The sequence below is a fragment of the Mytilus californianus genome, unplaced genomic scaffold (genome assembly GCF_021869535.1).
Source record: "Mytilus californianus isolate M0D057914Y unplaced genomic scaffold, xbMytCali1.0.p SCAF_1, whole genome shotgun sequence".
Classification (NCBI taxonomy): domain Eukaryota; kingdom Metazoa; phylum Mollusca; class Bivalvia; order Mytilida; family Mytilidae; genus Mytilus; species Mytilus californianus.
Window position 1 is genome coordinate 130638680 of NW_026262581.1, and position 12273 is coordinate 130650952.

The 12273-nt window shown below is 32.3% G+C and overlaps 1 protein-coding gene across 2 annotated transcripts in view; it reads right to left on the reverse strand.

Annotated features, from left to right (window-relative positions):
- Positions 1-12273, reverse strand: part of LOC127734139 (RB1-inducible coiled-coil protein 1-like) — a 51750-nt gene that overhangs the window by 11005 nt on the left and 28472 nt on the right. For both annotated transcript variants that reach the window (XM_052243825.1, XM_052243830.1), the window contains exons 18-23: positions 11847-11940; positions 11257-11373; positions 10700-10748; positions 4745-4792; positions 4115-4176; positions 3211-3338 (exon numbers count right to left, since the gene is read on the reverse strand). In XM_052243825.1, the coding sequence (XP_052099785.1) occupies positions 3211-3338; positions 4115-4176; positions 4745-4792; positions 10700-10748; positions 11257-11373; positions 11847-11940 (498 nt within the window). The remainder of the gene's footprint in view (positions 1-3210; positions 3339-4114; positions 4177-4744; positions 4793-10699; positions 10749-11256; positions 11374-11846; positions 11941-12273) is intronic.

Consider the following 12273-nt stretch of genomic DNA (forward strand, 5'->3'; position numbering starts at 1 on the left):
TAGCGAAACGAAAACAAATTTCGACAATGGTCGGGATCATTTGACGATGGCAGTTGATAATTTAACGATGGCGGGGATCATTTGACAATGGCGGAAGATAATTTAACGATGGTGGTGCGCCATCATAAAACAGGTCATGGAGATCCCTGGGTATGATTCTTTTCTGTTATGATTTCAGACAGTAATATTGCTTTTAAAAAAGAAAAGCACTATCCTGGTGACAAGATTTGAAGTTTCAATAATATTTAGATATAACTATATATATGCAAGTTTGGTTCTAATCACATTTAAAATAATAGATATAATCATGAAGCTCCTTTCCTGCACAAACTATGGTCTATTGATTTGATTTGATTTAATTTTTGGTGTTTTTACGCCATTTTTAAGCACTGCTTTAGGGCTATTTCGTGGTCTATTTTAAGTAACTATCAACTTGAACTTAGACATATTGACCTCAATATAGATAGGTATGTTTCTTTCATTATATGTTACCTTATATCTATGTAAGGTTGCAATCCTTTATAAAGCATATAGCATTCTGAAACCACTTTCCTACACATATTTTGGTCTATTTTTAGTAACTATGACCTTGACCTTGAATGTAATGACCTAAAATCAATAGGGCTCCTCTGCCTCTTATCATATACGACCTTATATCCAAGGAAGGATGCAATTTCTTATAAAGTATTTGATTTAGCATTAGGACTTAGAAGAAAACTGACAGACTGACAGACAAACCGGTCCAAAACTATACCCCTTCTACTTTGAAGTTTGGGTTTAAAAAACTCAGCCAAAAATTACCTGACATCCATGATACACTTTAATAAAATGCTTCGCTGAGCACAGCTGGATACGACCGCAGAGGTCCAACCCTGAACAGTTGGGGCAGAAATGGACGTAATATTCGCACTTGATATCGGTCAGAATTTGGATTGTAATTAAACATTTGACACATAATAGGTTTCTGACACCGAATAATTGTAGTCAAAGAACTTAGAATTGGTTATATGATTTGAATTTATATTCAATTTTTTGCTTTTGTGCAATACACTATGCTTTTGCGAAATTGACCCCCACCCCCAAAAAAAAATGTACCCCCTTTTTTTTTTGCTTTTGTGAAATACACTAGGCTGTTGCATATTGACCCCCCCCCCCCCCCCAAATAGCAAACTTTTTTTTACCACACAACCCCCCCCCCCCCCCCCCACTTTTTTTTTTGCCCCTACAATTTCTTTTTTACCCCACTCCCCCCCTAATTTTTTTTCCACCTCCCCTCCCTCCCTTTTCCAAAAAAAAATTCTTTCCCTTAAGATATGGTCATAATCTCAATTCAAATTTCCAATGGAGTTTGCAACCATAATTATCAATTTAAATACATCATAAAAGTCTTAAAATAGAAAAAAAATCCCCTCCCCCAAATTTTTTGAACCCCATTATGATTCATCACCCCAAAACTCAATCCCAGCCTTCCCTTTGTGGTATGGTACCTTGCAGTACAATTTCAGAGAGTTCCATACACTTGAACACAAGTTATTGTCTGGAAACTAGAAAAATGCTTGTTTTTGGCCCCAAATTCCTAAACGTTTAGGGCAATTACCCCAAAACTCAAACCCAGCTTTCCCTTTGTGATATGGAACCTTGTAGTACAATTTCATAAAGATCCATACACTTACACACAAGTTATTGTCCTGAAACTAGAAAAATGCTTGTTTTTTTGCCCCTTTTTTGCCCCTAATTCCAAAAATTTTGAGGCATTTACCCCCAATATCCATCCTAGCCTTCCCTTTGTGGTATGGTACCTTGCAGTACAATTTCAGAGAGATCCATACACTTGAACACAAGTTATTGTCTGGAAACTAGAAAAATGCTTATTTTTGGCCCCTTATTCCTAAACGTTTTGGGCAATTACCCCCAAACTCAATTCCAGCATTCCCTTTGTGATATGGAACCTTGTAGTACAATTTTAGAAAGATCCATACACTTACACACAAGTTATTGTCATGAAACTAGAAAAATGCTTGTTTTTTGCCTCTTTTTTGGCCCCTAATTCCTAAAATTTTGAGGCAATTACCCCAAAATCAATCCCAGCATTCCCTTTGTGATATGGAACCTTGTGGTACAATGTCAGAGAGATCCATAAACTAACACACAAGTTATTGTCTGGAAGTTACAAAAATGCTTATTTTTGGACCCTTTTTGGACCCTAATTCCTTAACTGTTGGTACCATAACCCCCAAAATCAATCCAAACCTTCCTTTTGTGGTATTGAACCTTATGGTAAAATTTCATAGAGATCCATTCACTTAAACTAAAGTTATTGTGCGAAAACCAATGTGTCTTCGGACAACGACGACACCAACCTCATACCAATATACGACCGCAAAATTTTTTGCGGTCGTATAATGAAGTGACAGAGTGAACAGCTGAAAACATCTTTCTTTTACAAAGAATTTAAGTTGCCATAAAGACATACAATTTTAACCCTCAAAGAAAATCTTATTTTGGATGAATTTCTGTCATGGAAACTAAACTGGAATAAACCATTCTGCACTTAATGTAAGATTTTCATGTTTTCAGCTAGAGTAAGCTGTTTGCAATGTCTGTGTGTCAAATTTTAGGGAAATATGGAGAGATAAAAATGCTAAAATTGTCAATTTAATCACTGAAAAAATCCTATGTATGCTTATTTTTTCCAGTGGCTTTGCGGCATGGAAAAAAATTTTCATTTTTGTATACAATTGTATCCCAATCTATCGTTCATTTTGTGGTGCTTAATATTTCTTTTCAGTTCTTACCATGCCATCTTGTTTTTTAATCCTACCCCCCTCGCCATCCTCACAAAATCCCCCCAGAAAATCAAATGGTTGTCCCCTAAAACCAAAAATTTTAATCTAATCTTGAATGGAGGGCCATAACGATTATAAAAGGTATCATATTTGATATGCATGGGATTTGAAGGGTTCAGGGACTGCAAAAATTTATAAAAATAAGGAGATATGGTATGATTGCCAATGAGACAACTATCCACCAGTGACTAAAGGACAGAGATGTAAACAACTAAAGGATACTGGTCGGCCTTCAACAATGAGCAAAACCAATAATGTATAGTATGCTATAAAAGACTCCAACACAACAAAATGCAAAACAATTCAAAAAAGAAAACCAACAGCTTCATTTATGGGTACATGTACTTAAAAAAACTGTACTTACTTGCTTGTAAACCTAAGGGTTCTATACAATCACTGTGTAGAAAGTGAAGTGTGCTGCCAATTGTAAACACAACATACTGGTCATGCCGTTCATCCAAACAGAACAGGGCCAGATCACCAGTGCTGCAACTATAATAAAATAACATACTGATAACAATTCAGGGAAATTTGTCAAAACTGAACCACATTAGGGCTGAATTTTGTTTTTTTCACACATGTGTTCATACATCACTTTTCATTATATCTTCTAGATGCTGTTACTATTAGTCAGTAAACAAAACTGATTTATTTCAAGGTTAAGGTAATATTCATTTGTATCCAAAGAACAAGGAATGATAAGACATGCATTTGGTCTCACATTTTTGATATTTTTTTTATTGTTATATATTTCCAGTTTAATTTCATAAAAATGACGATGAATTAATGTCACTTCAAGTACACATTATGACAAACAATCCTACAAAATAATGAAAGTTTTCTGTCAAACAGTCTCAGAGTAGTTGTGTTCACAAGGTGTCATAGTATCACCATAGTCCAAAAATGGTCACAGTATAAAACTCCCATCAAAATGAGGGTATAATATTGTCAACTACACATGGTGACAATCATTCCTAAGTAAGGAGGCTTTCTGTCAAACCGTCTCAAGAGAAGTTGTTTTCACAAGGTGTCATTGTGTTACAATTACCCTAAAAATATCAAAGTCTTTATCTTCTGTTTTATTTATTTTTGATTATTTTTGCCGTTTAGTATGGTCAACTACACATGAGGACAAACAATCATACCTAAATAATTCAATTATCACACCTACTTTTTTTCTATACACCATTGTCTGGGATTATGATAAGTTATTCAATATTGCCTAGCGGACACTTTATTTTGAATTATTGTAAGTAACATAAACATACCTTGTAATAGATACTTTGTCTTGAACAACAGACCTAGTACTTGCTGTCATGGTAATTTCAGACTGTAAAACATAATACATATATATAGTTATTATTATTGGCAACATATGCATGAGTTACCTTAAAGACGGACACATTTTAAATAATTCATTTTAAACAGGCTACATTTCCAAATAGTATAGTTGTACTTACCTTAGGATCCAAGATCACTGCTCAACATAGAGCAAGGCAAAATTATTGGAGGGTAAAAATAATGCATCAAGCAATAGCATCAGCACACTATACACCAGACTAATATTACTTACTGAAACTCTCTGAAGTTATACAGAGGTGTGTGACCTTATCCATCAGGGTTTTTTTTTTTTTTAAATAAAACAGGTCAGTTGTACAGTGTAATAAGTTTATCATATATGGCATAAAATATCTAGTTTGCCATAAATTTGTTAAATAAAGCAAAATACCATAAAAAGTTTGAAAACCTACAATGTTTTAAATATAATTACTAAAATTCAATGATTTACAATGTTAATAAAATGGTTTAAATTTTCATAACATGCAAATTCCTTATGATTGTATTGCTTAAAATATAGGAAGTGTTGTTTCTTCTTACATACAATATGAGCTACTAACCAATTTCTGTTCCATTCTAGAAATCTCTTCTTCCTTGTGTTTTACTTCCTGTAATTATACACAGTAATTTCAATATAAGCTGACTTACTGTAATGTTCTAATAACAGCTTTACCAAATATCATTTATTTATAACACTGTATCTGCTAATAGTACTCAACTAAAACAGTACAATGTTCATAAAATTAATAAAATGCTTCGCTGGGGCGCAGCTTGATACGACCGCAGAGGTCGAACCCTGAACAGTTGGGGCAAGTATGGACACAAAATTCAAGCTTGATACAGCTATGACTTTGGATTGTCATTAAATATTTGACACAGCATAGGTTTCTGACACAGGATGAATGTGGTGTAAGAACTGGAAAAAATTTAATTTACCTATTATGGTGGAATATCCATAAACTAAATTGTTTGTTAATTTCAATATATCAAAGAATATGTAGAATTCAATGTTTGATGTAATGTAATAAAGTTGAAATTTGGACCGTTTTTGTTCAATGTGGACCAATTTGGTAACATGTATAAATAACCAAAAATCTAAATACATGGGAGCCCATTTAAATACATCATAAAGGTATTAAAATAGAAAGTGACATCATAGTCATGGCTAAAAATAAACAAAAATCCTTAATCAGCAACATTTAAAGTAATATCTAAAAATAAAATTCCTTTGTAACCATAAAAGCCCATTTAAATACATCATAAAGATATTAAAATAGAAAATGACATCATAGTCATGGCTAAACATAGCAAAAAACCCTTAATCAGCATCATTTAACAGTAATATCTAAAAATGGAAATTACATCATAAAGGTATTAAAATAGAAAATGACATCATAGTCATGGCTAAAAATAAACAAAATCCGTAATCAGCATCAGCAACATTTTATAGTAATATCTAAAAATAAAATTCCTTTGTAACCATAAAAGCCCATTTAAATACATCATAACAGATATTAAAATAGAAAATGACATCATAGTCATGGCTAAACATAGCAAAAACCTTAATCAGCATCATTTAACAGTAATATCTAAAAATAAAAATTTCTTTGCAACCATAAAAGTAAAATAGAAAATGACATCATAATCATAGCTAAAAATAAACAAAAATTTTTTTTATTGGCAAATTTTAAATGGAGTTTATTATACTAAAACAATAAATTTGCAACCATAAACATGATAAAACCCCATTTAAACACATCATAAAAGTATTAAATAATTCAACTACATCATAAGGCTATAAAAATAGAAAATGACTTCATAGTCAAGGCTAAAGGTAAACAAAAAACCTTCATCAGCAAAATTTTATATTGGCAAATTTCCAATGAAGTTTATTACACTAAAATTGTTGGCAAATTTCCAATGCATTTATTAACAATAAAGTTATTGGCAAATTTCCAATTTACATAATTTAAAAGCAGTGTAGATGAGATATTTAAATGAGTTTGAATTACCAACCTTACACTGCTTTTAAATAATGTTCTTTACTCAATTATTTGTCTATTAAAATGGAAACCCTTGTTTTTTAACCTTTTTTCCCCTTATTCCTTAAACATTAGAGCCATAACCCCCCCCCCCCCCCCCCCCCCCAAAGCCAATTATTACTTTCCAATGTAACCTAAATTTCCAATATACATAATTTTAAATTTCAGTTCCTCATGATATATAACCGTATCATTATTATTTTCTTTCATATATAAATCTGAAACAACCATCTTTAAATGGAAAATTTTAAAGAAAAAAAAAGGAAAAAAAAAAAAATCCTACCCCCACACATTTTTTCAACCCCCTTTTGATTCATCATCCCCCACCTCAATCACAACCTTCAATTTGTAATATGGTACATTGCAATACAATTTCACAGAGATCCATACACTTGAACACAAGTTTTTGTTGCAAACTAAAAAAATCCTTATTTTCGACCAATATTTGGCCCCTTATTCATAAATGTTTGAGCAATTAACCCCAAAACTCAATTCCTACTTTCTCTTCGTGATAAAAAATAACTAACTTAAAATGTAAATTTTAAACAAAAAAAAAAGGAAAAAAAAAAATTACCCCTTTTTTGACCCCGCCCCCCTTATGATTCATCACCCCCACCCCCCTTTCCCCCCAAACCAAGCTCAATAACAGCCTTGCCTTTGTGGTATGGTACCTTGTTATACAATTTTAGAGAGATCCATACACTTGAACACAAGTTATTGTCTAGAAACTAAAAAATGCTTATTTTAAACCCCTTTTTAGGCCCCTTATTACTAAACGTTTTGGGCAATTACCACAACACTCAATTCCAGCTTTCCCTTTGTGAAATGGAACCTTGTAGTAAAATTTCAGAAAGATCCATACACTTACACACAAGTTATTGTCATGAAACTAGAAAAATGCTTGTTTTTTGCCCCCTTTTGGCCCCTTATTCCTAAAATTTTGAGGCAATTAACCCCAAAATCAATCCCAGCATTGACCCTTAGTGATATGGAATCTTGTGGTACAATGTCAAAGAGATCCATATGCTAACACACAAGTTATGTCTGGAAGTTACAAAAATGCTTATTTTCGGCCCCTTTTTGGCCCCTAATTCCTTAACTGTTGGTACCATAACCCCTAAAATCAATCCCCACCTTCCTATTGTGGTATTGAACCTTATGGTAAAATTTCATAGAGATCCATTCACTTAAACTAAAGTTAGAGTGCGAAAACCATTGTGTATTCGGACGACGACGCCGGACGACGACGACGACGCCGGACGACGACGACGACGCCGGACGACGACGACGACGACGACGCCGGACGACGACGACGACGACGACGACGCCAACGTCATACCAATATACGACCTCAAAATTTTTTTGCGGTCGTATAAAAACACAAGGCTCACCAGGTAATGGTAGGCATTTATGAGAAATGAATAGCCAAAACAGTGAATGACAATAATTTGATAATCACAGTTGAATTCAAACCGATGAAGAGTAGCCAAACACACTTATTAAAAATTGAATACAAGATCACTAAAAAGTATAAATCATATAAGAATTAGAGAAAGCAATTCATAGTCTATTAAAAGATATAAAAAGCCTAGTTTTTTCTTCCTTTTTTCCTGATATTATACCATCGATTTTCTTTGACATTATAATCATACCAATTATTGTTATAATCTAGCTTCAGTAACTGTGAGTACTTGAGTGTTTTAGTAAAATTGTTTATTGTGAATGTGTCGATATGATTAATCAAGTTTTTTTTACAGTTTAAATTGTCCATATGTTGTTCTCTTACACCACTGGCTCAGGTTAGAGGGAGGGTTCAGCTTTCACTAACATGTTTAACAATACCACATTCTGTATGTGCCTGTCTTAAAGGCATCCGATACAGTTTCACATTATATTGTCATTTTTATGATTTTCGCCCTAGATGAGTTATAAAAGAAATCACCAAATAAAACATAGGTCACCATGCTTGTTTTCGAGAAGATTGAGACTAAAAATTGGGGATTTTTGCACTTTAGTAAAAAATTTGAGCAAAGTTATAAAAATTTTGGAGTAGATATTCTTCGTCATAAATTAATAAGATTGGATTCAATCTGAAGCTGTGATAAGTGAAAATAAGGGAAAAATAAATCCTGTCAAGAATGACTAGTTTTAAATTCTTCAAGCCATGCTTAAAATTACAGATAAGATGCTCAAAGTTGGATATTTTTTTACCTTAATGTGGAAATCGAGAGGTTCTTATAATGTCATTTTTCTCATTTTTCTACATTAACTGTCTTTTGTCATGCTTTCTCCAATTAGTAAATAAAAAATATATGTCACCGTGCTGGATTCAAAGATAAATCGCGATTTATTCTTAAAGTTGGGTCCCCTCTTGGTAACCTCAACGTTAGTGTGAAAATACATGACGTCGATGGCTGACAATTTTGACGTCTACCGCCAATTGTCGGCGACATTTTCAAAGTGTTTCTACATAAGAAAATGCCTGTACCAAGTCAGGAATATTACAGATGTTTTCCATTCGTTTGATGTGTTGAGCTTTCGATTTTGCCAATTGATAAGGGACTTTCCATCTGAATTTTCCTTGGCGTTCAGTATTTTTGTTGTTTTACTTTTTATATATTGCTTTTAAAGAGCCACCTTAAAATAATAATATTATTTTGGAAATAAAATGTGTATCATAAATAACTCTCTCTTTTATTCTGTTCATGTTCCAAGTGAGAAACATCTCAGGTATAGTTATTGCGGATTGCTGAATTTTTTTACGGCTTAATTTAAAGACTAGACATGTCGGAATTGTACACACTCGTGTATTGTTGAAGACCTTAAGTTGACCTCTAAATGATTTTTGTTTTGGTTGGTGGGCTGCTGTTTCATTGACATACACCCAAAACACATTTAAATCGCTTTTAATAATTTCACATTTATTCATAAAATCAAACTGTTTTTCGGGTGAATGATTACAGTTCAAGAAAACTTTACAATAATTTTGAAATATTTTATAATTTTTGATCTGGCAAAAATGATTCAATTTATATCTGAAAAATGGGACATGTTACCTAAACATTTTTTTTATGCATTGGTTTTTGTGTCCTTTTTATTCATCTCTCAAATATCCAACATATACCATCCAAAATTCCAATTTTAAAGCAAGTCACTTAAAGCATTCATAATTAATAAATGTTCAGAAATACCATATAATGTTGTAGAAACCCCAAAGTATAGCTGTCATGATTTTTTAACAGATTTAAAGACCTTTAAAACAAGACTATCAATGTGTAATAAATTTATGGAAAACTAGCCCTACCTGTTTTGGTTTTGTACCATTATATTGGCATACATTCTCCTCGTAAAAACCAGTATTTCATGGTTTTTTTTTTTAATAAAATGTTCCGTGAGGAAATTTACTTCTTTTGAAGTGTTGATATGGAATGACTATGATTAAAACTGGATTTTTGTGCTATCTGAACTTTTTATATGAAATTTGACACAAATTGAATATTGACTTTGCTTGTTACTAAAATGCACCGTAAAACTATTTTATGTGCGCTGTCAGAAAATCGGATCCAAATCAAAATTCGATCAGGAATAAATGATGATAAAAATGACATTATGTTAACACCAAAAGGGTCAGTTGTCTTGAGATTGCTCACTATATGATATTTTGTTGACTTCATTGTTCAAGACCTCACAGAAGCTTCAAGACGAGGAAAAGCAGAAACGGTAACAAGTGTTTACTTTCTTATGATTTTATATATATCAAAATGTTAGAATCAAAAGCACTAATCTTAAAGGCATAGAAGTTGACATGTGTAGGAAACATAAGTTGGAGCATTGTTTATACTAAATACCGTTCTTGGAAGCGTTTTTTTTTTTTATTATGGAAAATTACACACATGACGTCCCGCCGAAAGTGACGTTTTGAGGGAATTCGAATGCTTTAACGTTGCGCCAATAGTTAACTCCCTTGAAGCTGTATCGGATGCCCTGTAGTCAGGAGCCTGTTATTCAGTAGTTGTCATTGGTTGCTGTATATCAATTTTCTTTTTCATTGTTTTGTACATAAGGACATTGGTTTTCTTTGATTAATTTGTTTAACATTATGTCACGTTGCTGCCTTTCATAGCTTACAATAGGGTATGGGTTTTGCTCTTTTTTGAAGGCTGTACAGTGACCTATAGTTGCTAACGTCATTTGGTTTATGATGGATAGTTCTCTCATCTACCACATCCCCTTACTTTTACATAGAATCCTTTGAAAGTCATAATTTACATCTGATTATCTTATTCTAGAGCAAGGGGATTCAAGTGCTCACAATTTCATATTGCACATTTACCTTTTAAATGTCTGCAACAAAAATTGGCACCAGAAACAAAATGTCATTTCATATTCTCCTTTTAAGCAAGAGATTGATTATAACAAATGAGAGTCCTGAACTATGATTTAGAATAAAGTTTGTGTGGAACATATTCTTACCTCTTCCAACAGGGATATTTTTGTCTTGGATTCTATTTCCTCTAGTGTACTGTAATATAACACAAGCTTTTTATTACTCTATGTACAATGTATGAATTTATATGAATGGTTGGGAAATGTGAAAATATTTATAATTATATTTCTAGGATAATTTTTCAGAAATTTGATGGACATCTGTCCTGTGATATATAAATATATCTAAACACTTTAAGCAATGTTTCTCTAAACTGAAGTGACTCTGCCTACATCTATTGATATTCCTTCATCTTGGCAACAAATGGTATTGCAATGGGTGGTTTTCAATAAAATTCCAGCTTTACAAGAGACATATAAAGAAGAAAATTTTACTTTATTTCAGTAAAAAAAAATGTAAGTAAAAATTTCTAAAGAATATACACAATGTACATCCATGTTCCTAAAAAAAGGCAGTATATTTACAATTAATACAAATCTTCTTTTCCTATCTAAACTTTGTAATAACACTAGTTATAAATTTTAGTTTTATTTTACATGCACATATATCAGCTTATTTCTAACTTTATTCCAAGTTCAATTACCTGATTTCCATAACTGAAGGTGCAGATGACAAAGACATTGATTGTATTTGCTGCTGATATTGAACTAACTGTTGTTTTAACATGGCAACATCATCTTCAAGTGATCTCTTGGAAGCACTAAAATTTCACAATTTCTAGATAAGAACTTGTTAAAGAAAAGTGCATGGTGCACTTGTCAGGTACACAACTATATGAAGAGTGTATCTTGTAGTGCAAAGGATTTTAAGAAATATATGTTACCTTTCCATTAAAGAAAACAAATTAAAGGCAGATAAGAAAATTCAACAATGTACCTTGTTAACAATGTATTCCACTCTATTTTCTTTTCACTCATTTTGCTTTTCTTTTTAAGGGTGCACAGTATACAACAAAACTTATTTTTCCTTCTTATTACTGAGAAGACAACTAACAAATGAAAGGGAATCATACCTTTTGTCAGACATTATGAATCATACCTTTTGTGAGACAATATTGACTAAGCGATTTACTGTCACTAAATAGTTGTTGTTGTTGTTTCTATCTATCCCTATAAGTTTGTGTAAAGCCAGTCTTCTTGATACACTATATCTGTGTTAGTTATAGACACTTACGTAAATTCCCTTTCTTTGTCACTGAGATGAGCCATTGCACGTGTCTTTATGTCTTCAACTTTACTCTTTTCTTCAACAAGTTTATCTATTGTTTCTAAAAATAAGTGATATATTACATGAACTTCATACATGTACTTCCCACTTTCTATAAAGTTACATCATTTTTTTCTGTTTGCATGGGTTCATAACTTTTCAAATCACAAAGAAAAATGAATTTAATTTTAAAAAATTTCAAACTCACTTAACATGACAGGTTTCTACTAAATTTTCTATTTCACTTACTGCCTTACAATTCCTGATCAGCTGACAGTATTTGTATATAGTTTGTTCTAGCAAGTTTTACCACTACAGTTTAAGGATAACACCAAAGTTTATTTAACTCAATCATCCATTCAAAAGCTATGAAAGTTAAGTTTTACTATTCCAA